Source organism: Micropterus salmoides, unplaced genomic scaffold (genome assembly GCF_014851395.1).
Source record: "Micropterus salmoides isolate LMB-PRFRI ecotype aquatic unplaced genomic scaffold, ASM1485139v1 Ms_hic_scaffold_15, whole genome shotgun sequence".
Classification (NCBI taxonomy): Eukaryota; Metazoa; Chordata; class Actinopteri; order Centrarchiformes; family Centrarchidae; genus Micropterus; species Micropterus salmoides.
The window spans coordinates 15,799,073-15,824,878 of NW_024040596.1; the positions used below are offsets into that span (position 1 = coordinate 15,799,073).

A 25,806-nucleotide genomic window follows, 5' to 3' on the forward strand; every position below is an offset into this window, starting at 1 on the left:
TTCCAGGGTTGTTGTTCTGTTCCTTGTACTTAACTCATGAATATCATCATTTTCACACAAGCCCTATTCTTGTCATGCACTTTCCAGTGGATAAATGACATAGAGAATGACCCAGTGTACCGCAACTGGCCAGCGGGTGTACAGGAGCTCCTCAGGGCCACCTTTCCTGGAGTCATCCGGCAGATCCGACGCAATTTCTTCAACCTGGTGAGTCTCCTAAAGGCCAGAAATGCTGAGTGGGTAGTGGTGATGACGGGGATGGAATCGACAAAGGTCTTCATTGTAGTTATTAACTTCGACTTGCTCAACTGAACTCTATGAAACTCCTCTATGTCAGACTCTGCTAGCGTCAAATTGTGGGGTGTCTGCTATCATAACATTTCAGTCAGCGCAGTGAGACACACTCTCACAGAAGAGTACACTGAGTACATTTTGACTACTTAACATTGCCTCTGATTATCAGAATTGCCTGGGACTGGATGTATTGTTGTATCTGCTGAACTCTAAGTCATGTATGATTCAAGTCAGCCATGTATTATGATTCAGATTTGACGAGGATGCCTTTTGTTGTTAGGTGCTATTCCTAGATCCAGTACGGGAAGAAAGTGTTGAGCTAGTGAAACTAGCAGATCTTTTCTACAAGCATAAGATCCCCCTGAGGTTAGTGCTGTTATTTCTCACAGCTGTTTTATATGGTCCACTCTTGGAGTTTATAATCTTTACCAGGTAGTGATTCTCATTTCACCTGAAAATTGAATAATTGTTTTTGCCCCCTTCCTATAGAATTGGATTTGTGTTTGTTGTCAACACCAAAGATGAGATTGATGGCTTCTCAGATGCAGGAGTTGGATTTTACCGACTGCTGAATTACATTGCAGACGAGTACGATTTATCCCAGGCTCTCATGTCCATGCTCTCAGTAAGTATGTCACATATATAAATCTGTGTTGTTTCAGTGGGCATTTCTTGAAGATTAACCAAAGGACACTCCCCGCCAGCTCATACCTGTTTATACCTCTGGTATCAGCTATTTCAATAGAGTTGGAAATTATTGACAGTTGGAGGGATTGGAAGACAGTGATGGTCAAATCTGATCTGACTTGCCACTCTCTTGCAGTTGTACGGCCAAGTAGATGTAGGGGGGACGCTGTCTGTTGATACAATTTCTGCTTACCTGAAGAGAAAATTCCCTAAAGCCAACGCTGAAAGGATTCTAGGTGCAGAATCTGAGTATGATGACAAAAGAAAGGTAAGGACAAGAAATAGCTCTCTCTTGTTTCTTTCTGCTTTTTGGAAGTAAGAATAACTACTTACCAGGAGCATCCAAGGATTCAGTCCATGTTTTGTGTGCTCCAGGATGGTGCCGCCTTCTACAAAAAGAGTGGCTTGGGTGCCCTACCTTTGGCTTTATTCAACGGAGTCCCTCTGAGCCCAGATGAGATGGACCCAGATGAGCTGGAAACCATCATCCTGCAGCATATAATGGACACCACAACCTCCTTCCAGAGAGCTGTCTTTATGGTAGGACATGAAAGACACTCACTTCATATTCAACATACCGATCCTACCTCTGCTTTCTGCTAGAAGTAGAACTTCTTAGGCAGTATTTACTATTTGCTTAATATTAATATTAGATTGAGGTGAACGTTGATGTTCTTCGATAACTAAAGCACAGAAACATATGAAAAACATGATGCTAAATGATGTAAATGATCTCTGTCTGAAAAAAGATAAAAACAGAGCTAATACTGTGTGCTTAACATAATGTGGTAAACTGTGAAAAGCATATTAACTAACTGACCAATAGCCAGCTTCTTCTTTTTTTTTTGCTAGATAGCAGGGCATTTCAGTTTGCAGTTTTACAGCTTATAGCGTATAAATACTCCTCCCTGGCCCACATTGTTGCATTCACAGGCATGTTTACATTTAACTGCATGTTAGCTGTTCAGAAATAGGGCATACCCAAGATCCAGTATTTCTTTATAGATTGATGTCCTCAATGACATCACTCTCATCCATTCTGTCCTATGCCTACAGGGTCAGTTGACCGACAGTTCAGATGTGGTGGATTATCTAATGGAGCAGGCCAATGTGGTTCCCAGGATGAACCCTCTAATTCTGAGCACTGACCGACAGTACCTCGACTTCACTGCCACCCCAGGTGAACTGTGCTACTCATCTTGCATTATTGATTCACTGGCTCCATATACATATAATATTTATTTATTTACATTTATTTATTTTTTACTTTTTCTGTCTTGCTTTGCAGTTGTAGATGATTGGGAGGACACAACTATGTTTTCATACTTGGACTCTAGAGACAAAACAGCTGTGGTGGCTAAGAGAATGAAGTACTTTACAAATAGTGGTAAGAAGTCAAGTATTATTTTATGCCTAATTAAAACAGTTTCAGCAATTTCCGATGAATACGCACCATTTCATTTTCAGCAACACAGTGACTTGCAACAATATCAGTCACTTATTCAAGCATCTGAAATTGTATCTGGATCTAAAACAGAACAACCATTCTGCATTTACTTGTTGAAAATCTATTAAAAAAAGAGGAGTATCTAAACAAAAATGAATCCTACACTGCTTTACTGATCTATGAAAGTGTGAAATTGACCTTTGTAGAACAGACAGGCTGCGCCTCCAGCAAGATAATTGCTGGGTCTGCTGACTGGCTTCCAGCCAACAGTCTAAATGGTCGTCAGAGCTGCATTTCACTGCTCGGGCCTGGAGTGTAGCTGTCTCGCTGTGGCTGAGGAGGCTGATTGCCATCCTCCCTTTGTGGACCGGCTGACCGGATGACTTCCTGCTTTTCTGACTGACTGACTGACTGACTGACTGACTTGGGGGCATATAACTATGACAGGTGGCACAGTTCTCCACTGATATACTGAGCTCTCTGCCAGATGCCTCAGTCGCTCTCACTTTTCACAAGCCGAACATTCACTGTAACGCCGGTACCTAATTTTCCTTCTCACTTCTCAACTGATTGTCAGTGTATAAGCATAAGCCAACCTATTTAAAGGATTAGCAGCTCTTGCAAAAATGCCACATAAGGATTAAGGTTGACGCTGAGATTGAAAAAAAACTGCTCAAACATACATTTGCCCTCCACTTGTACTTTAATTATATATCCGTTTATCATACAAACGAAAGGAAACCGCAGCAGATGGCAGGTTGGACTAGTTTGAATTGTCATGTGATATGTACCATGTGTATTTAGAGTGCAGTAGATTTATTGTTTTTGTTTTTTTACCTTAGATGAGGATGGGATGAGTGCTGTGACCATGTGGATAGCCGGAGATTTTGAGAAGGTCTCAGGAAGAAAACTATTGCTGAATGCTCTGAAACATCTGGTGAGTATCCTTTACTGTCTGTTCTGTTCACTTCTATGCATTAAAAACATAAATATTCATCTTACTGAAGTGAAATTGAATGAATGAATCCCAATACCAGTGCCAAAAAAAAATAAAAATAAAATATATAGTCTTTACAATATACCACAAGCCTTAAATTCTTAGAAGGAATGAATGTTGACTCAATCAGTAACATTTTTCACATTTCACAAATCTTGCAGCTACAGCTACAAAACGCACCCGCTGTAAATCTGTACCTCACATACAAGTGGAAGAGATGACGTACATTGAGATACTTTTCATTGGCATGACCCAAAAGAAAGCAAATTTACACTGAAAATTTATTTTCTGCGTGTGTGTGCTAACAAAAATCATAAATACAAGCAAACAGACATTTTGTATTTGTCATAAAAAAATTCCATGCTGGTAGAAAAAGCAGAATAGGAGAAACCTTTACTGTTGCTTTTAAGCAATCAACACTCTTTCCTCCTAGTGCTCTCCCTCAGTGACACCTGTGGTCTGTGGAAGTATGAGAATGTGTCATTGTTGTGTGAATTTATATCACTGCTCAGTTTATATATGTGTGTCTGTGTCTGTGTCTGTGCACGCAAGCAGAAGTCCAGCCGCGGAGTTCGTGTAGGGGTGATAGATAACCCCAGCGGAAAGCCCAGCGGAGTTAACACTGTGCTGTATAGGGCAATCTGGGCCTCTCTCCTCACCCAGAAATATAAGGCTGCAGCAGAGTTTGCGCATAAACTCCTGAAAGAGGAGAGCATCCAGCTCCTCCAACAGGGGACCAAGATGAAGGACTTACTGATCCAGGTAAACGAGGGATTTAGTAACACAGGTCTGTTTTTTGGTCAATTCAGAGAAATTCAGTTATCAGTTGATTTTTCTTTTCAAGCAAACTGGACCCTTTAGATTCTATATTTTTTGCAATTACATCAAAGTTTCCTGAGTTTCAGGTACAGCTTTGCAATATATTGATTTGCTGATTATATTGGGTTATGACTAAATTAGATCTTTATTTTTGTGATTGAAATGACTTATTTGCCTCTCCTTAAAGCTGCAGTACAGTGCTTTAGGGATTCCACCTTAATACTTCACTGATACTGACTGAAACGTGTCTGTTACACAGAGTATTAAAAACGGTCAAGAACCGGAAGCTGGCATCAGATATCTGGTCAATTTCACATCCTGGTTATCTTATTATGTGATCAGATAGTTGTAAGTAAGGTATGTGTGAATTTCCCACCTGCCACCACAATTTGCTGAAGTGTGTCAACACAAGCAGTAAACATAGAAATGTTTATAGGATACAAAAGTATCGTTTGTGTGTTCCACTCCCAAAACTTATCAAATCGACAAGTGAGATGCTGTCAGTTATATATAGATATTAGAGGAGGGCTACATGCATAAAATCTTCTGTCATGGTATATAGTATGTAGTTTTATATTACAATAGTGATAAATATTGTGTTAGTTAATTTTCTGGAAATTCAATTGATAAACCATTTAGCCTGTTTAGTTTGAACCGGTATAAGAAGTATAGTACCTGAGGTACTTCATCACATTGATGTAAAATCCTATAAATCCAATACTGCCATAAAACGGCCCTGCTCAGTGATTTGCAACCCTTCCTGTCATGGATTAAACACCCAGAGATATTAAATAGCTACCTAAGTATAAAAAGTATAGCAAAAGCTCTAACAGCTGATACATTTATATTGTCTTATGGTAAACAGCTTCATATCATCCAACCCTAAAAGATATGCAGGACTACAGTGTGAATGTAACTGTGTTGAAAGTAACTAATTCATTTTACTAATTCATAAAATTGGAGTAATGTTGTCACCACTGAACTAATTGAGAAGTATTAGGCAGAATTGATGAGCATGGCGGCAAAAACGAGGAAAACAAAGGTTGGATATAACGACTTGAAGAGATTTGCCTGCCACTGCTATCATGATTTAAGTGCACAGTCAGGGAAAAATGGTGATTGATGAGCCCTTCTTCTCATTCCTCTCCTGAACATCAACTAACAGAATACATTTAGAGCACGCATGATGCTCCACAGCCTGTGGATGCCAAGGCAATCAGCCTACTCCCTGTCAGTTCCACTTGAGCTGTCACAGGGGCCAGCACAAGGAGGGCTCCACACGCTGAATCTTTAACTAAAACGCGATGGTGGATACCTGGTCTTCAGGACCTGGAGCTGAGCTCCTGCTCACCGTTCATGGTTGTGTGAGCCTCATGTGTTCAGCCAAGCCTGACCATCACTCTGCTCTGTAAGCAGTCTACAGGCACTAGTGTTTTCCATGCTGTGGTGTGTGGTATCCACCCACACAGCATTACACATAAGAAAAGGCACCAATCAACAAATCATCTGACAGGAAAGCTCCCATCAGGAATAAGTCACACAGCACAGGTTACATTTGGGGACCATCAGTAACAAACTGCCCTTCAATTATACCAGCCTTAAACAATGGGGAGAGAATGGGCTGGAAATAGCAACGGAAAGATGGGTTGGAGGTGGCTGTGTGAATTGAGACCCAGAGTCGAGGGATATGAGTTTATTATTGGCTGCCAGACAGACTTGCTGACTGGATTGTGCTGACATTATTGGTATTTCACCTGTTCTCCTGAGGAGAGATGTTGGAGAAACTAATAACCTGACTCCACAAACCCTCCACACTCCCACACCTAATTTGTTATGGACAAAAATGGCTGAGGCTTAATTAAGTTTGTTATATTAATTACAAATTGATTCATCTAATTTTCAAAAATGTGCATTTCTTACAGCTCTCTCCTCTGGCTGAAATATTTTAGGTTTGAAAGCTGCAGTAATTGCGCTGATGATGCAAGGCATCAATGATATTGTGAATATTTGTTTTGCCTCCCATACATCATTCTTTGTGCCAATGCATGACTCCGATTTTGTTTTGGACTATTGGACTTTAAAGTTACATCACAGATTCTTCAGAAATACGTGAGTCAACAATTTATCTAACATCCTAAACAAACTTTTGTTATTCGGCTCCAGGGCATGGCCGAAGATGCCTTTGAAAAAAAGTTCAACACACTGGAGGTGGATCTTATCCGTAGTCAGCAGCTGTTTTGTAGAGACGTCCTGAAACTGAGTCCTGGACAGCGGGCAGTGATCAGCAACGGCAGGGTGAGTGGACTTTCACAACACAGTTCAATTAGCATCTTCTCAGTTACCTCAGAATTTCTACATTGGATCACATTCTGATGCCAGAAAGGTAAAACACCGGTTAAATGTTGCTGCTATTTTTTGGTACAGTGGCGTAGGCTGCTGCACTTTGGTGGATTTTCCCTCTTGTGTTTTCAGAGTGCTTCCTTAGTACTGTCAGATCAGCGAGACTGTTTCTCAAAGGTCACAGGTGGCACAAACTGCACTTGGCGTGGATGTTTGTGTGTGTCTGTATGTGCTGACTGAATGTGAGTACGGAGCTGATGACTGATGTCTCAGCAGCAGTGATGCTGACAGCCGCGGATGAAGAGGCCAGCCTCTGAGATGGCAGTAACAATTAATATCATTTTACATTTCTCTGCTGCAGTGGCAGGACTGTACTCCCAAAAATAGAAAGGAGGAAAACACAGGCACCATGACTGAATCCCATGCCTTTAAGTGGATAAAACCCTGTGTTACAATCACATTACATTTAACACCCCCCTTGGCAAGTGGTAAATAATACATGCTGAGATAAGAATTGGGAAAGTCGTGTTCTGACTGCATTATTTTTCCCTCATGTTAGATCCTTGGTCCATTTGAAGAGCAGGAAGAATTCACTGTGGAGGATTTCCACTTGCTGGAGAAGATTACACTGAGCGGTTCTGCAGAGAAAGTCAAAGCCAAAGTTAAACAGATGGGGATGAAGCCAAAGCAGTATGTTTGTATTTTTCTGCCTTGTTATGTGAGAAAAATGTCTCTTCCTTCTGTCTTTTTTTAACTGTCTGTGATAAATATTGGAGCAGCCCGTCATTAGAGGATGACGGCAGTAGTTGTTATGATGTGGAATACCTTTTACCTTTTTACACTTTTCTTGAGTTTGTCTTAAAGGTTCTACAAACAGTCCTCTTCTTTTCCCCCTTGAATGAAAAAATCTTGCTGCTCAAATAAGTGTTCTATAATGCAGCAAATATCCGTTTCTGAGTTTGAAGGTAGCGTTGAAAGGTTGACATCACGTAATGTGAGCCCCGTTTGACATCTCTCCTAACATGTAGTAGCATTAATAAATGATGGACTGACCCTGCAACACCTCTTTTCCCTTAGTGCCAGTGACTTAGTGATGAAAGTTGATGCCCTCCTAACTGCTGCCCCCAAAGGAGAGGTCAGGAGGGATGTTGACTTTCTCAGAGACAGTCACAGGTGGGCAAAGTTTTTTCTTTGTTTACTGTCCTATTGGCTCTGCAGTCTCACAGCAAAGTGTTTACTTTTCTTTTGTTACAATGGATGTGAAAATCGCTACGCCATCATTTCAAGCAGTCCAGAAAGGCGAATCTTTTGATTTGCAGTTCTGCTGAATAAGGGTTGTATAACCTTTTTGTTGCTGAATCCGCTTTGGTGCGCTGTTCTCGTCCTCAGTGTGCTCCGTCTCTCCCCGCGTGAAAACGAGGTGTTCTATGATGTCGTCGCCATCGTTGACCCCCTCACTAGGCAGGCACAGAAGATGTCCCCTCTCCTGATTGTAAGCTGTATTCTTCGCTTGTATTGTACTCCTCTCTTTTCCATCGATTCCTGATACAGCAAGAACACTTTAGAATCACTTTCACTGAAAGTAAAAGTACAGAAACACAAAGCTTGCCAAGGTGCACTTCAGATACATTCTTTATTCTTTTTTCTGTTACATGATGCTAATGATCAGTTTCATGGTTTAGTTTCACTGTATCCCATGGGCTGTCTGCTGCATATTGCTGGAGGCTTGGTGTGTTGAGGATTTGACTTGGGTGAGCATGAACATATGACTCACCATGCCTTTACAGACAGCCACCTTCAGTAGTGTTACAGTGTACACTTTTCTGTAGCACACTGCAGTATGCAGTAATATAATGCCAGCATATCAGCGTCACAGCTGGTTTGAAGGAAGGTAGCAGTCATAACCACTGGCTCATTATTTTTGACCGCTGTAATATCATGACAGATGTAAAATATGTGCCTAGCCATTTGAGAACCTCTTAAAACTCAGTAATGGTAAGGGCAAAGGTAAATGAAACTACAAGCTCTCTTCAGTCCTATTGTTCAGCGGTGGTCTCATGTGTCTTGTACCTCCCTGCTCCTGGTTTCTAGCTGGGTCTCTTCTTCTGTGACTCCTGCAGGTGCTCGGTCAAGTGGTCAACCTGAGACTGCAGGTGTTCATGAATTGCCGGGCCAAGTTGTCCGAGATGCCCCTTAAGAGGTAAGCTCTGGCTCCAACAGTAATTAAATTTTCCTGTTCAGCTTGTTTGTGTATCCTCTGACCCCTGCAGACGTAGCATCTCTGCCTCGCTCTTTCCCTTTGTAAGACACACTGCACAGATGCAATCTGCTTAATAACACTACCTTATTGCTTTGGGCCTCCCCTTGCATCTCTGGGCAAATTGCTTACAGCTTGCACTGTTGCGGTTCAAGTCATGCAGTAAAAACAACAAAGTAATTTAAAAAAACAACAAAATAAAGATTGAAATTGCCCATTAACATTCACACCATTGAGTGAATTGAGCAACACTGAGTAATTTGTTATGGTATTTTGTTTTTCAACACCAAAAGGTGGTGGTGGTGGTGGGGGGGGGGGGTATGACCTTACAGTATGACCTTTGTCAGAGACCAAAAGTAATAAATAAAAAAAAATGATAAAATGTTTCCCTGTCCCTCCTGAGTGACTGTAATTCACACAAATATGCTACATGATATTTTCGCATGAGAGATAAATTAGCTGGATGTCTGCAATCAAGCTGCTACTAGCAGCTCCACTAGTCCAGTAAAAAATAAATCTTCCACTTTGGGGAATTAATGACCTTTAAATTCACAAACAAATGTAATTTAAAAAATACAAAATATTGGATAATGGACATCTCTCCTATTTTTTTTTATCTCATCATAAAGATCCTGATCACGAGAGGGTGACATCTAGTTTAACTCGGTAGATGATTTTTGTAACCGCAAAGTTACAACTTCCCTTCTTGATGTCCCTTGTAGAGCCATCTGCTTGTTAATCCTATAGCCCAAGCCCTGGGGATAGTCCTGCTGGGGGTTGCACATGAATCCTTTTCTGCGTCAGTGGGTTCATTTCATTTACTTTACTTCTCATAGTGGTGAGACCACAGGGCAGCTCACCTTTTTTCTCTCACTTTTCTTCTTATGCCGAATTGGTCATCTCACATATGGGAACCAATCAAATGAAAATTGTCTTTCCCCTGGTGTACTGGCTTTCTCCTCCTTAACTACAGCCTTTCCCTCACCACCTTACTGCGCTGTGGCAGCAGCTCCCATCTCACCCTGGAGTCAACAGCCCCTGTGTAACTGCTCCGTTATGCTGCACAGAAACATGGCTGCTGTCGCGGGAATTAACTAAAGAGAATGTAAAATGTGATGATGCACCTTTTGAGGATAAGAAGGCACTCTAAATAAAAATAATCTGCAGTGGTTCTGTTTATCATCTGCTATGTTATCTTTACTCATTATGATTCCTGGGTGTCAGAGGGCACACTGAAGAAAATAAATTAGCCCAGAACTAGCCTCTGCGACAACTTTGAGTAATAATGTAGAAAGGGAACATTTCTGGTGCACAGACTAGCGCACATATTTCTGTTATTGCCTGAGCAGGAATACTGGCAGTAATAATATTAGATTCTTCACTTTGAAGAGATTGTATATACCCAGCTGTCACAACAGAGCCCGTCTCTCCTGTCCTAGAAAATAGACTATTGCACAACGTGTCATCATTTTAGTGCTTGCTGAAGAGGACAATGCGTTAGTTGGATAGAAGTGTTGACTCAGTCCAATGGAAAGAAGTCCTGCAGGATATCCACCATTTTAGGGCTTTCAGCTGTCGTGTCCGTTGTTAATTTTCTGTTAATGGACAAGCACTTAAATATTTTTTCTCTGTCTTCACAGCTTTTACCGCTTTGTCTTGGAGTCCGATGTGAATTTCATGGCCAATGACACAGTGTCTCCAGGACCAGTTGCCCGCTTCTTGGAGCTCCCAGAATCTCCCCTTCTCACTCTTAATATGATCACACCAGAGAGCTGGATGGTGCAGGCTGTCCGCAGCCCCCATGACTTGGATAACATCCACCTGCAGGAGGTGTATTGCTCCTTTGTCACGGCTACAGGCAATCGTGTCATTCTCATCCCTCAATTAGGGCAGAGGCGCTTTCTATTAACTGTCCCCACATTGTTTTTTTGTCCTCTGTAATTTGCGGTTTCACTCCAGGTGAGCGGGGTTGTGACAGCAGAATATGAGCTGGAGCATCTCTTGCTGGAGGGCCACTGCTTTGACCTGTCGAGCGGCCAGCCTCCCCGTGGACTGCAGTTCACCCTGGGCATGAGTCGGGACGCGCTCATGTATGACACTATTGTCATGGCTAACCTGGTCAGCAGCCTTCTCTACTTAATCTTACAGTAGTTTTCTTGCACTGCATTAGTGCCACGGTTGAGAGAACAAGTGTGAATTGTACGCTTACAGTAAATACTCAGACTGCTGTTTCAACCACAACAGGGATATTTCCAGCTGAAAGCCAATCCCGGTGCCTGGATCCTGAGATTACGTAAAGGGAGGTCAGAGGACATCTATCAGATTCTCACGTGAGTGTTCACCACTGTCTAAAGACTTTTGCATTGTCTTTCCCTTCTCATTCCTCACAGATATTAATATATTTGAAAGAAGTTAGTTAATAGTTAATGATGCCAATTAGGCGGCTTCATCAGTAGTTCAGCATCAAGGTTGTTTTCGGCTACCTCTTCATTTCATACTGGTAGCTATGAAACCCATCACTATGGTAACACGGAGAGCTGCTGACACTGTAGCAGCTCAAGGTTTTGATGAGTGCAGGGAGTTCTGCTCACCGCAGAGGGGAGAGAGACAAGGAGGAGGAAAGGGGTGCTATTAAAGAGAAGACAGAGTGGAGGGATGATTCAGCTGGTCACCTGCCATGCTATCCACCTCAGGCTGCAAAACATCAACAGCAGAATGTGTTTTAGTTTGGACGGCGTAGGTTTCAAAGGCTGCATATACTAGACAGAGTGTGTGGGCGTTGCCTAATTTCCCTGGGCAAATAGAAACTGTATTGTGCTTTTGGTGGGTTTGATGAATTTTTAAACGATGCCTTGTATTCTTTTAATTCTGCACTTTTTACATTAAAATATACTGTGGTACCTTCTACTTAACAAATACTTAAACAAATTATTTTTCAAAGGAGCTGTATCATGTCTATATAACATAATAAAGAACGATAATCCCTCTCTGCCAAGTTGCGATAATTGCTTAAATCCCGACCATGTATGTGAGTCTGCATGGGCATGTAGCGCGGCGGAGCTAGATGTCCCTACAATCAAAGATATTGTCCTCTCTAGCTATCCTCACATAAGATTTAGGGCACATACAGCCCTCGGTTCTTCTGGAATCATATCAGACAACCAAGATTTATTCTCCAATCCTCCAGGTGAAGCTAAGAGGTGATGTCATTTTTCACCTTGGCAGTGTCATTATTCTTGTGGTTAGCGGCACTCTGCTCTGGTTAGGTGGCCGATCACAGTCTAGTGGGAGTGTCTGTGCTTTCTGGTCCCAGAGCCTGCGTTTTCCTCTTGCACCCTGTGTGCTGCCACCGCGCCTTGCCCTGACAGCGATGAATGAGATGGCCAGCTCTCCTCTCCTCAGAGCAAGGATACAGATTGATCTCTGATGCTTTCTAACACGAGCCCTAAAGGCTGAGTTCATCAGCATCAGCATCAGTGACAGCAGAGGGGTGAAACACAAGCAGCACATGAGCATAGGGGTTGAAATGCTCTTTGGGCCCAATGAGGAGGGGGCATTTATCATAGTGATAAGGTTAGTTTTTTGCCTTTAGTAAGCACTAGGATCGTAATGGTTTGCTGTGCATCATGGCCTATTGCTCATGTCTTCCTGAAGTTGGGTCTCTGGTGTTTCACCATCAGACCGTGCAGATCCTGTCTGCCAAAACACATTCTCCACTGGGCAAATCAGCCCTAAAACAATTACAGTGAAAGGCCAGTGTTACGCAATCAATACTGTACAGACTTTCTCATTAAATCTACCAGTATATACAGCATGGCTGGGAAGTAGTGATGGATAAAATAATGGTAAGGTGATTCCTAATGATGATGGAGGGTAATGAATATGGTCAGAGTGTAATCCTGGCATCTGTCCCAGTATCTGCTTTTAAGTGTGTGCTCTCACTGTCAGTGGTCTGTCCATTAGCCGCTGTTGTCTCCTTCATGAGAGGTGCTTATGCTGTATATTTTTCTTGCACTGTTGCCATGGCTAAAACATGTGAATCAGCCTCCTTCACAGATACACAAAAATGTATTTCACCTAAATGGTGGACTCTTAACACAATATTAAAACGGAAATCTGATTGGTCGAGCAGTTCTGTAAGTACTACTCATTTTAATAAGTGGTGATTTAGATATTTGTAGCAATGAGAAGTGATTAATGTACAGACTGCAGCGAATGGCCTAAGACATTTAGATGTCTAAAAACTGATATTTGTAGATCAGCATTGGTTGGTTTTAGTTGTTAAATGGTCTGGGCCTTATTCTACAGTTCCACTGCTAAATGCTGTCTGTTTACACTATATCTCTGTGCTGCTGCCAGCTCACTTGTCAATCAAACTCTATACACTGGCCCTTTGTGGTTTCAGCTGGACTTTAGGATATGTTACAACAAAAAAGTGTTTAACCTATAGAATTTAAAGTTGTATAATGTATGATAGTACAGTCAATTGAATTGTAAAAAACAAATTATAGTACTTATCGCTATCATGGCCAATTAATTAGTTTGCCGGATTGAATTTGCTACTGATTTGTAGTTCAAAAGATTTCTAAAGATTCTTCAAAAACTAATTATTTTGTCTTACAATTCATGTGTCTGTGGCTTAGGGCTAAGGAGTACCTTTCTTTGTGTCCAGGTTACATAATAAGGCTGAAGTTATATTTTCTGGGGTTGTATTGAAATGCTATTAAATTGAATTATGTAATTTTTATAAAACTTTATTCTCCAGTCTTTTGATGAGTTTAAATCTTCAAATGGGAATTCACTTTGTTAAACTAACTAGCTGCAGATCGATTGTCCAGATTTCATAACCATTGAGTTTCACTCTCAGTGATCACTTTCTTACTCTTTATCCACCCTTTCAGGCATGATGGAACAGATTCTCCTGCAGATGCTGGTGATGTCATAGTTTTACTAAACAGTTTCCACAGTAAGATCATCAAAGTCAGAGTGAGTATGTTTCCTAGATGTTTGCAAAGTATATTAGATTTCTCATAGCACTGGGCAGTATTCAATATACAGTAAAATGCCCTTCAGCAGGTCACAGATTGAGGATGTTGGAATGATTTTACAGTCTGAAATCACTGAGAAAATCTCCATTTTATGTCTCCTTTTTCATTATAGGTGCAGAAAAAGGCAGAGATGATCAATGAAGATCTTTTAAGTGAAGCTAGTGAAAGCAAAGGCATATGGGACTCCATAGCAAGGTGTGTAATCTATGCTCACATACAGCTAAAATTTGGTAAGTGTTAGTTGTTTTAAAACTCTCCCCCAAGCTGACTGACTGTAACAACTGTGAGGTCATTGATTGGTGGGTTTATTCATGTGCCTTCTGTTTGTCAATTATACGTTGCCTTTTCAGGAGATCTTATTCCTCCCCTCGATCCAGACTGCACTATTATGCTGTAAGATCTAGTCTTGCCAAAAATATGTGCTTCTGTAGGTATGTGTGTGCATTTGTGTGTTTCCCCCAATACTTCCTAACTGTGTGATCCTGTCTCCTCACTTAATGCTTGCTGTGTGAAGTGTTTGGAGCACTTTTGAGAAAAGGTAGGCAGTGTTGCTGCAACTCATTTAGCACCTGGAACTTTTTTTTGTTATACTCCTTAGCATGCAGTGTTTATCGGTTGCTTTTGCAATGAATGAGAATGATGGATGTTTACTTTTTTTATTTATTTATTTATGCAGCCATTTTTAGAACATCAAGAAACACTACTAGTGTTGTAACCTGCATATGTGTGTGTCCATGCACAAGTGCGTAAAACTACAGTATGTACACAAACATAACACACTGTACCCACATACACAGGGCCATACTTGGTTATAAAACTGTAATGTGAATTTAAATATTGTCGCTTAAACTCACAAACTATGTTTTGGATTTATCATCAGCTATGTTGCTGATCAGGCGGCAGGTAAAGGTGCGGGCCTTAGTGTGCGATCCCCTGGCTACAAAAAAAGGTTCTTGGAACGTGGGTTGTCACCTGTCTGGTGGGAAAGGAGCTCGATGTGGGAATACTTTTGAGCCCTTGGTGAAGCAACTATGTGTGGGTGATTTCCCTGGAGAACAGGAGGACTACTTGCATGGGCTTTGTGTCTGTGTGCTGAACAGTGGTTTGAAGTACTTGGCCTTGTTGGATTCTCTGTTTGAGGCCCTGGAGGTGTCACCTAGGGACGCCAGAGTTCTGCTGGAGGACCTCAGTGCTCATATGGTAACCCTGCCCTGAAGGTGCTTGACTGGGAGAAACAGCCTGCCTTATGTAAACGAAAGTGTTGTTTTGTTATTGAACTTGTGTGCTAAGTATGGGCGATTCACAACAAACACCATGCTCAAGCTTAAGTCTACCAGGCATCAGAAAACCTTAGACCAAAGATGGATGATTGACTTTGTAGTTAAATTGCTTGTATGTCTCGGACACTGGAATAAAGAGTTTAGCACAGCAGCAACTTCTTTGACAACACCAGCAGTGCAGGAAGGCGTGAAGCTAAAAGAGGAAGCCTTTTGGGCTTAGCTGGCTAAGACGACTCCCTAGCCATGCCAGGGTGCTGAAACTTCACATTCAGGAGGCGCAGTGCAGACTCTGTGCTGGTCATGGAACAGTGGACCAGCTCCTCTGTACTCTTGCTCTAACATCGGAGGGGTCTTGGGAGTTTGCCCATCCAGTCTACATGTCATGTAAGGACATTAGAAGATTTATGACCTTCATGGTTTCAGGGAATATCCCGTGTGGCGGGTTGTTTCTACAAGCCATCCGGTCTTTCCACAATTGATCAGGCGCATTCTTGGTGGGCTCATCCTCAGGGACAGACTCAGTATCTTCGAGTAAAATCGCTGCTCCCGCATGTTGAAAGGAGCTAATTCAGGTGGTTCGGCTGTCTGATCACGGTGCTTTCAGGAAACTTATTGTAGATGTATTCTAGGCTTGTCCAACTAGGAGGACACACCGAATGCGACCCAGAACAAGCTAAAGGGATTACAACTGCTGTTAGGATCTCTAGGGAGACATTTTGGCCACCCTGTATATATAGCCTACCTCTGCCATCACCAGGACCAGACTAGAAGCTGAAAGTGGCTGGGTAGATGGGTGAATACATTTACAACTGAATGTAATCTTAAGACCATTTCCCATGGTATGCTTTTGAGTAATCAAAATACTCATAAAGGGTTGAATAAGATGGTTTCAAGAGACATAATGCTCCTTAAGTGCCTGTGAGGTATGAATCTAAAATTTACTTGAATTTGACTGCATTTGGAGAGAGGGGAGTACTTTCTTTTGGCATGACTCCAGCATATCCTCCTTTCAAGACAACAGTACCCAGATGTCAAGACTTAGAAGCTACTCATCAAAAAAAGTCTAACCATATATCTTTTCTTATATATATATTATCTGTCCAACTGTCCACCTTAAACAGACCTGCACTGCAGAACCTGACCATAGCCATCCCACTCAGTCCTATAAACATCCATTGAAGTTTGGAAATAATTACTAATTAAAAGACAAATACAATTTAGAGTTACAAAATGTTGAAAAAATATGTGCTTGTTTGAAAGCTAAATCCTCACATTCTGATTGATAGATCTAAGTGGTTTTTCACAGGACTCTGAATGATGGCCCCAGAAAATTACAGTTTGAAAAGACTGCACAGCAGAATAATAACGCTTGGTTTGCAAAGGTGTCTGACTATTTCAGCTAACACATTGTGTAGACCTTGACCAGTGATCTTACAAAATACTATTGGTTTGAAAGCAAAGAGGTCTTTATATCCATTACTTCATTTGTAACATCAGAATGCTTTGAGGGATTCGTTGTAAAGGGCGGGACTGAAGGCCATATATTGATCTAACACCTCTGAAGAATTAGTGAGGTGGATCCATGCATCAGCAGGCATCAGTGAGTCTAAGTGACAGAGTTGTTACAAATTCTCTCATCTTTAGAGAGAACTTTATCTCTGTAGAGCAATAATGAGCCTGAGTGAAAATAGTTTTGGTTTTGGTGAAATTGGTTTTGTGCTTTCTCTCCCACGCTCTTTTTTGTCTCTGGCTGGGTGGAAGATGAAGAGAAGTTGCTCCTTCTCGCTACTCTCAGCCTGGGGAACTTTGAGGGTTCAGTGTTCTTTTATGCCGTGCTTAGAAATCAGGCGGAGGAAGCTGTAAAAGCTATCTCTCCCCGTGTGGTCATAGGACCTTGGAGAGTATTTGATGGGGCCTTGGCGGTTAATGTTTTTCCAAACCGATTCCCGATAATAGGCAGGGGTTGTTCTATAACACTATTTGCTATGTGCTTAGGAAAGATGAGAACGGTTGTGTCCACGTACTGTAGCTCAGAAGATGAACAGAATTGCAGAGTAGTAAGTTGTGATGTGAATGCTTTCCATGGTGGAGATACTAGTTGTGGTTTTATCTGTCATTGTGTGCCGTGTGGGTAAAGTGTGCGTCACTGTGTTGGCCGTTACAGTGTCTGAGTTTAAAAAAATATATAAAAATGCACATGTAGTTAATCTGTTTTTCTTTAGTGCACATGTTCTGCTGTTCCTTTCCTCGTTTTTTGCCATTTTCTTCATGATTAAAATGTCGCCTGTGACCTATTAACTAACAATAACTCAAACCATGTGTAACTTGGAAAATATTTTGCAATCAGTTTCCTCCATTCCTGACCGAAAACTCGTCAGTTGCTGCTGCTTTCCCATTTACGACCTGTGTTGACAACTTTTGCTTTTTACTTTACACTGTAGACTGAATGCCTTGAGCAGTATTGTACCCAGACTTTGTCCCCTAATAGTGTGTTTAATCTTGTGGTCTTCACAAGATTACACACACTATTTTTACACTATTTTGGTTTGACTGTCCATTAAGCCATATACATGCAACAGCATGCAAATAACCGTATAAATAATGGAAAATAAAGTGCAACTTTATGCTTTATAGTCCATGTGTACCTATATATCAACTATCTTTTTGTATGCTGATTGCCACACAGCTTAATATTGTAAATTTATCTGTATGATTTCCACACAGATGTTAGAATTATTCAGTCTACAGAGTTGGAGGAAAAACAGAAGTAGACTTTTGTCTGGTTAGTGCTGTCCACTGCTCAGGATTTACCCAGAGCTTTGTTGATCATTCCAGAGGTCCAGATTATCTCGAGTGAGTCAGCCAAACAGGCTCTCACCTGACCATCTAAAGCTGCTTATCTGGAGGGCCCCACTATAGTGCTGGAGGCCCGTCATAATGGCAGGCTTAGTCAAGGCAGGCAGTCGGTATTCCCAGACCCTACAGATGTGTGGTGACTCCCCAGAAGGCAACAGCCCAACTAGAGAAAGCATTGCTTTGGTTTGAGAAGGAGCGCAGGGAGAGAAATGCACCAATTTTTTCAGAAGGACAAACAACAAATTATTACAAAATGGTTAAAAAAAAAAGAAGAGGTATGTGTCCTGGGCCAACATTAAGTTTGTGTTTGTGTTGTATGGATGTGACTTGCTTACCAGTCAGTCTCTTTTTGTGTGTCAGAGTTTTAGAGGACACGTAGAGACAAACAGTATGCTCCCTCTCCTCCCTTCACACCTCCCTCTCACTCACTGGTGTCTTCCTGGAGCCTCGGGGCCGAGGCTGTGGTTGTGATTGAGTGTGGGGGAGACACTCCTTCCCTCATCAGCAGTCTGTTACAGACAAGGACACACAGTTTGACTGCAGACACATCTACCCTCCAGCACAAGTCCTGATTTCTGTCCGCTAAATGTGCCTTGCATCATGAGCCACTCCTCCTCAACAGCGGTTAGGGTATGTTGCTGCGTTCAGAAGTGTGGAGAATGACCTTTGGATTTTTCGGTGCTGGTATCTGTAGCTGTATATAATTTTTTAGTTAATCTAGTTTGTAACCTGCATTTTCAAATTGTGTTAAAATTTTTGCTAATATATACTCATTTAGTTGATAGTTTAATTCACTGTGAACGATCATGGACTGATTGCATAGGTGCTGCTTTTGTACAGCAAGTTGTGTAAAGTAACAATTTGGGCTATTTTTTCCCCCCCAAAGGTGCAGTGAGTTTTATTTCCTTGCTGGCTGGTTTGGTATTAAGGTGGCTCATCTTACACCACAGTGGGAGGAGAGGTCCCACAATTAACTACATTTCATGCTGCCAGCTTCCAGTTCCAGTGTGTTTGGACTATGTCAAAAGTACACGCTGTACTCATGTTCTGTGCTATTTTCATCACTTTAATTAGTGAAAAGACAGCCATATTACTCCTTTGAGAAACTTGAAGTAGCAAACTTGGCATTCAACTTGGTAAATGACAAGTATTAAAAAAGTCTTAAATTTCATATTTCAAAAATAAGGCCATAAAAGTCTTAAATTTCATTTACCAAGGTCTTAAATTTGTTCTTGTCCTTTCGTAGGATTAAATAAATGCCGTAACGTCATAAATACACTTTTTATGTGCGTGAATTTATAATTTACTCCGTTTGGTGTGTCTCTGATGTTATAGGCAGTACAGGTAACGTTACGGTGATCAGCTGTACGCTCTGAACTGTGAAGTGTTGGCGGTGCACGAGCTCCGGCATCCAGCTCTGCGCAAAGTTGTTAGGAAAGAAAACAAATCGTCTCTGACGGGCTACTAACCATCTAACGCTAGCTCGTCGCCTGAGAATGGGAAAGTGTCTGAAATTCAGAGGCCGAGGACAGTGGCGTCACACTATGGCGAGCGCCAATGAAACAGCGGAGCTGGAAGACCCGCCTGCGACATGCTAACGCACATTACGCAGTACTAATCACGGGGATGAGGAAAAACCAAACCGGAGCCCAACTCCTTATCCCTGCTGCTTTCAAGCCAATACTATATAACACTATATTTCAAACAGCCTTAAGATGCACAAACCGAACAGGATGAATAATCACTAAAGCAATTGGCATATTAAATTACATTACCTTATCTAGCCAAGGTCTAACTGATTGTAACTCATTCTGCACAATTTGTTTGTATTTTTGATTTCACGCCTTATGAGTTCTTAGTGCACAAATATTGGATTCATTTCATAGGTGTAATTTACGCTGGGGATACTGGGGACATGTCTCCATCACTTTTTTCGAAGCATTTGTTAAATATGTTCTGAAAAATGGCTTGCAACAAGAAATGTTAAAAAAAACAAATGGAAATACTTGATAAATGTTTATTTTCACAATAAGAAATAAGAAAATAAGATAGAAGACACAAATGTGCATTGTCATCTGTATGACTTTATATGAATAAAGACAATTATACCATAAATTGGTGCAGAAAATCTCTCCAGAATGCAGGAAATATTTTCTAGGGGACCCCCAGACCCCACATTTATATATTTCAGCATTGAATATTTCATCAAAATAGTGTTAAAATATCTTCTTGTCTTGTTCTCATGAACCCAATATTGTAAATCTGTGTATCGTCACACCTCTAATTCGAACCCCTATGTCCCCACCACTTTTCAACACAAAGTGACGTCCTTGATTCATATTACAGTACAACAAGTACAAACACACCCCAAAAAGCTATAGTGTGTTAAATATTAATGTATTATAATAAAATGTTTTATTAAATACATGTAACTTTGTAAATAACTTTCTGTGGCATTAAAATTCATACAGATTTTTCATTATATGACAGTGAAGTTGGTATTAAATTTCATCCTAGGTGGTATTAAAAAGGTCTTAAAAAATCTTAAATTTAACTTTGAGAATCCTGGGGGTACCCTGGACAATCTATTATCAAAATTGGCATTAATAAATTTTCTAACAATCAAGCAATCAATTCAACTAATTGTTGTGACAATAGGTTATGCTGTGCAAATGAGCAGTGTTGACAATGGTACCATCCTCTGGACACACAACAGCTGTGTATGTCTAAGGGGCTGGCAAAATGGCGCCTCAGGCGTCGTTTTTAATTTCAACATGACGTGTTGGAGGAGGGACATGGCTATTCATATATGTTTTGGTTGGATTATGCGACCACATAAAGGCTTAAACAGGCAATGTGGTTGTTTTTGCATTTAGTCCAATCTAAATTGAATGCATCCAAATATTCACTTAAAGGTTTGTTAAAAAAAAAAAGAAAACCAGCAACATTTTTTTAACCTTTATTTATTGGTTGTACTGGAATACATTACTACTCACAATGTTTTTTATAACTGGATTTGGATAGTGTGGAATATCATAATTCCAAATAAAACCCCAAGGAATGTGTCGACAACATAGTGACCACAAGATTTACACTATTAAATATGTATTAAAAAGAAACAGAATGGGCTGCTGTACATTTACCTACAAGTCTGCATGCCACAAAGGAGAATATTAGTATATAAGCTCCTCTAGGCTTTCCTTAACATTACCACACTGTCATTATGTACATTATGGTTGGGAGAGCAGGGAATGAGAGGAGCTGATGTGATTGGACTCCCCTAACACAATTAACTATAATGTATGACAACACATACTTGCAACTTGATTCACAAAATGGGGCCTGATGTGTTTATTTAATTTCTGCTGTTACCAAAAACTTAGATCCCATGACACAGTGTTTCCATTTAACAGTGCATCTATGATTCAAATGGTTCATTTTAAATTATTTACTTCATATTATGGACTCTATAAGGGAGATATTTGCGGTTTAATGTTACAGCTGCTTAAACTGTGTTTCTTCTAACACAGTGATTACTTAGTTCTCTAGAGGAGTGCCAGCAGCAGGACTGCTGTTAAAATCACTTCAAAATTATGGCTTTTCTGAGCATTGCCATTTACTTTATTCTTTTTTTTATTTGAATAAAACGCCCCAGCTTGCAACACAATATTGCATGGTTTGTTTGAAAATGTTTTCTGCTGGCTCTACAAAAGCATGGTTTCTACTGGCTTTGTTCTGATATACTGTCACTATATGAAAAAAAATGCATCAATCAAAAACACAAGAGACTGAAATATTATGGTCTCATTTACAGCATCAGTGGTGGTGGCTCCAAGAAGGATGAGGGAGAGAAGAAGAAAGAGGATGTTCTGAACATATTTTCTGTGGCCTCGGGCCATCTGTACGAACGCTTTCTGAGGTGGGTCACTTTCAGTTCACAAACACTCGCACGCTTACTTTTAAGGCCGTATGCTTCAAGTTCCTTATTGCCCTGATGCCTGAAACTGATCTTTCACTCTTTGTGTCTATTTCAGGATAATGATGCTGTCCGTACTTCGTCATACCAAAACCCCGGTCAAGTTTTGGTTCCTCAAGAATTACCTCTCTCCATCTTTCAAGGTACTTCATGACTCCTGACATGACTACATAATTTAGTTTTCTGCCTGTTCAAGATAACTTTATCCCGATTCCTGAGAGATTTATTTTTACCAAGCAAAGAAAAGATCCATGGGTTGTTTCCTCCTTTGTAATGGTCTGTTTAATCTCAAATTTTCTATAGGGGTGAATCTATTTTCAGTGCCCCTGACACATGTTGAGTTGCAAAAATGGCTTAATGGGGGTGAAATTTCATGTTGTATGTTAATGACATCCGGTTTATTTATCAAGTATGTCCAAATGTCTTGCACTATATATTATATAGTTGGGCTTCAGCCTTGCATTATGATTTGGCTAACAGGCATTTTAATACCAGTATCTCTTAATACAGTTGTCCAACTGCATCTGCATCACTCTGCATTTAAAGGCTTGTAACATAGTCACCTATCAGTGGTGTAGTCTTTTATGTGAGGGCTTCCACCTAATTGTTAACTGAATTTTGCACATTTCTTAAATGTTTAGTGTTTGTGTCTTTGATTTCTTTAACCACTGGTGTTTGTGTTTTGTTGCGGGTAGGAGACCATCTCTCACATGGCAGAGTCATATGGCTTCCAGTATGAATTGGTACAGTACAAGTGGCCCCGTTGGCTCCACCAGCAGACTGAGAAGCAGCGCATTATCTGGGGGTATAAGATCCTCTTCCTGGACGTTCTGTTCCCTTTGGCTGTGGACAAGATCATATTTGTGGACGCCGACCAGGTAAGGATCTAATGGAACTGACGAAGAGAAAGAGCTATGTGTGAGTGGCTTAAAGTGAGAGACTCGTCTATATCAGTCCCAGCCTTGGTGTGAAGTTTGGATGAGATTTTGAACACCCCTGAAGTGTCGTCAGTCTTCTCTGTACTTACCGATGTCCTTGTTCTCTCACAGATAGTGCGGGCTGATCTGACGGAGCTGAGGGATTTAGACCTGGAAGGCGCTCCCTATGGCTACACACCATTTTGTGACAGCCGCAGAGAGATGGAAGGCTATCGCTTCTGGAAGACTGGCTATTGGGCCTCACATCTAGGACACAGGAAATACCACATCAGGTATACTTCCTTAAAAAACTGTGAAATGGAATATAGCAGCACAAACAGTTCTGAATTCCTGGCAAGGACTTCGGGTATTTTACCTGCTGTTCAATCATATACACACTAGAATGACACCACAATCCCCTTCTTTATTTCTTTCACTCTATTGTTATTTTTATGGAAAATATAGGTAACCACTTCTGGCAATATAGGCGCCAGAATAAATATATGCATTTTAAAATATTAGTATTCAGAACATTGCGCTTCCACAGTCAATTCTTCCTTGTAGGCCATTCACCCACTTTATTTAGGCGGACACTTTTATGACTTCCCTCTGTACTTTGCAAAGTGGAATGAAAGGAGTTACAAATAAACAGAAGTCTAAAATAGACCATACTGCAAAATAAAGTAGATCTCTCACAATCATGAAAATACATCTTTCACTTGGATTCAGTAAATCATCTAGAGGAATTATTCATTATTCTGCAAGAGGGTGTGTGTGTGTGTGTGTGTGTAAAGTTCTTCCCAAGTCCCAAATATTACAAAGAAGAAAGAGGGACTGTATTCTTGTGTTTAGAGGCTGGAAGTGCTGTAGTTCTGCTTCCTTTAATCTATCTTGATCTCAGAAACTGGAAGTCCAAAAGAATGCCAAACCTTTCATGTAGTTTTAAAAGCTCACCCTTCTCAGGCAATAGAAAATATATAAATATAGATAATATTTGTGCAAGCTCAAATCGAAACCTATTGAATTCTCCCATATTGGATTATGCACTATTTTGGAAAAAAAAGTATTTGTGGCTACATAACAGTACTGTGTTCATCCAGTTTCCATGGTGATTGGACCCCACCAATTAGAGGTGCAATTCCTGTGGCTATGTTTTAGTATCTGATTTATGTATACAGCCATGGTACACATTAAATGAAGCAAGAGGTATGGAATAAAAAGTGTGGCACTAAGTTCTTCCTCCCTGTCAATGTGACGGCTAATCAGGTGGCAGCCAGTGGCTGAACAAAGAGAGCAGAACCTTCCACTTTACCACTTGCTGATGAGGATGGGAAAAAAGAAAAGTCAGAAAACCACAGTGATTTGACTTCATGCCAGTGTGCTGATTAGCTCTATGTGGCAGGACAAAAGCAGTGAGGGGGAATGATCCGCATCAGTGAGCCCAGGGAAAGCATAAGGTAGTGAATGTCTTAATGTCTCAGAATTGAATCTAATAAGTGAAGCTACACAGCCTATACCGTTGGTTTTATTAAGATTCCATTTTAGGCACAATATCTGAATGTGCCTGGGGTATTTCTCTTTATTGAGTCATTATTTTTATTAAGTCATTCATTTGGGCTTTCCCTTTCAGGACATGGTTTTCTCACACCTGATCCCTGTGTCCTCTCTCTCTCTCCTCCCATGTTTTAACCAGCGCTCTGTATGTAGTAGACTTAAAGAAGTTTCGAAAGATTGCAGCCGGGGACAGATTACGAGGCCAGTACCAAGCCCTGAGCCAAGACCCCAACAGTCTGTCCAACCTGGACCAGGTATGTAACATCAGCAATAACATCATTACGTTACAGGATGCAGAGATTTATCTATTTAGCACCTTGTATGATTTGTTGGCACTGTGTATCATATTTCTAATGCACCCTAATATTTTGTTTTATTATATGTTTAGGACCTTCCTAACAACATGATCCACCAGGTGGTCATCAAGTCTCTTCCACAGGAGTGGCTATGGTGTGAGACATGGTGCGATGACTCTTCCAAAGTCACTGCTAAGACTATAGACCTGGTGAGTCCCAGATTAATTAGATCCGACTGTGGAACGCTAATCAGTCAGGAAAGCTAACTGGCGTGCCTGGGAATTGCTACCATAAATAAATCGTCATTAAATTTAATTGTTCCTTTTATTTAATGAGATGGGATAAGTCTCTTTTGTCGTCTTCATTGTAATCCTTCTTTCATGTGTTGGAACATGCTGATAAAGTATTAATATACCACTTTTTTATGCCATGTTTTTAGCTTTGTTGGTTATAATAGTCAACTGAAGCTTCTGCAGCACTGCAAAGAAGGAGCATATTCCCATCCACTAATGTCAGTGAGGCACTTGGCATTTAGTATCCAACTGAGGTGCAATCCTGTAGTCTCCTAAACTCATTTAGGGAATTACTGGACTCGCTCCAGTAGACTGGAATAGGAAGCATTGTCTCATTGTGGTATAGGACACCACTCAGTAATTCAGACACAAGACATGGGCTAATGTCCTTTTAACAGAATTGGAAATCAAATTAGGTTCAAATGCCTGCCACAGACAGTGCTGGGAATGACAGTATGACTTGTTGGGAGAAAGTGGCACTGGGTGGTGTGAGTGATGTGTTTTGTCTGCTTTTCTTCTGCAGTGCAATAACCCAAAGACCAAGGAGCCCAAGCTCACGGCTGCAGCGAGGATTGTGCCTGAGTGGGTTGAATATGACAATGAGATAAAACAGCTACTGAGACAGGTCCAGGAACAGGAAGACACAGCACCACAAAAACAGACTCCCTCGCCTTCACAACATAAAAAAGGTTAACTAGAAAAGCACTATTTTTTTTCTCTCTGTCTACACGGTTTGCCCATTTTA

General features: G+C 40.9%; 1 protein-coding gene across 3 annotated transcripts in view; it reads left to right on the plus strand.

The window, feature by feature from the left end:
* The window catches only part of uggt2 (UDP-glucose glycoprotein glucosyltransferase 2), a 40,946-nt gene that overhangs the window by 9,573 nt on the left and 5,567 nt on the right, over positions 1-25,806 (plus strand). For 2 of the 3 annotated variants that reach the window (XM_038720585.1, XM_038720586.1), the window contains exons 14-39: positions 88-207; positions 575-660; positions 784-919; positions 1,118-1,249; positions 1,357-1,521; positions 2,038-2,161; positions 2,270-2,368; positions 3,271-3,365; positions 3,981-4,187; positions 6,408-6,539; positions 7,144-7,274; positions 7,662-7,757; positions 7,974-8,076; positions 8,705-8,784; positions 10,482-10,671; positions 10,801-10,959; positions 11,086-11,171; positions 13,743-13,827; positions 14,002-14,084; positions 21,840-21,944; positions 22,060-22,144; positions 22,697-22,879; positions 23,051-23,211; positions 24,612-24,726; positions 24,861-24,977; positions 25,585-25,750. In XM_038720585.1, the coding sequence (XP_038576513.1) occupies positions 88-207; positions 575-660; positions 784-919; positions 1,118-1,249; positions 1,357-1,521; positions 2,038-2,161; positions 2,270-2,368; positions 3,271-3,365; positions 3,981-4,187; positions 6,408-6,539; positions 7,144-7,274; positions 7,662-7,757; positions 7,974-8,076; positions 8,705-8,784; positions 10,482-10,671; positions 10,801-10,959; positions 11,086-11,171; positions 13,743-13,827; positions 14,002-14,084; positions 21,840-21,944; positions 22,060-22,144; positions 22,697-22,879; positions 23,051-23,211; positions 24,612-24,726; positions 24,861-24,977; positions 25,585-25,750 (3,241 nt within the window). Of the gene's footprint in view, positions 1-87; positions 208-574; positions 661-783; positions 920-1,117; positions 1,250-1,356; positions 1,522-2,037; positions 2,162-2,269; positions 2,369-3,270; positions 3,366-3,980; positions 4,188-6,407; positions 6,540-7,143; positions 7,275-7,661; positions 7,758-7,973; positions 8,077-8,704; positions 8,785-10,481; positions 10,672-10,800; positions 10,960-11,085; positions 11,172-13,742; positions 13,828-14,001; positions 14,085-14,239; positions 14,327-14,403; positions 14,428-21,839; positions 21,945-22,059; positions 22,145-22,696; positions 22,880-23,050; positions 23,212-24,611; positions 24,727-24,860; positions 24,978-25,584; positions 25,751-25,806 lie in introns of all 3 variants that reach the window. The other variant, XM_038720587.1, reaches the window with a different exon arrangement.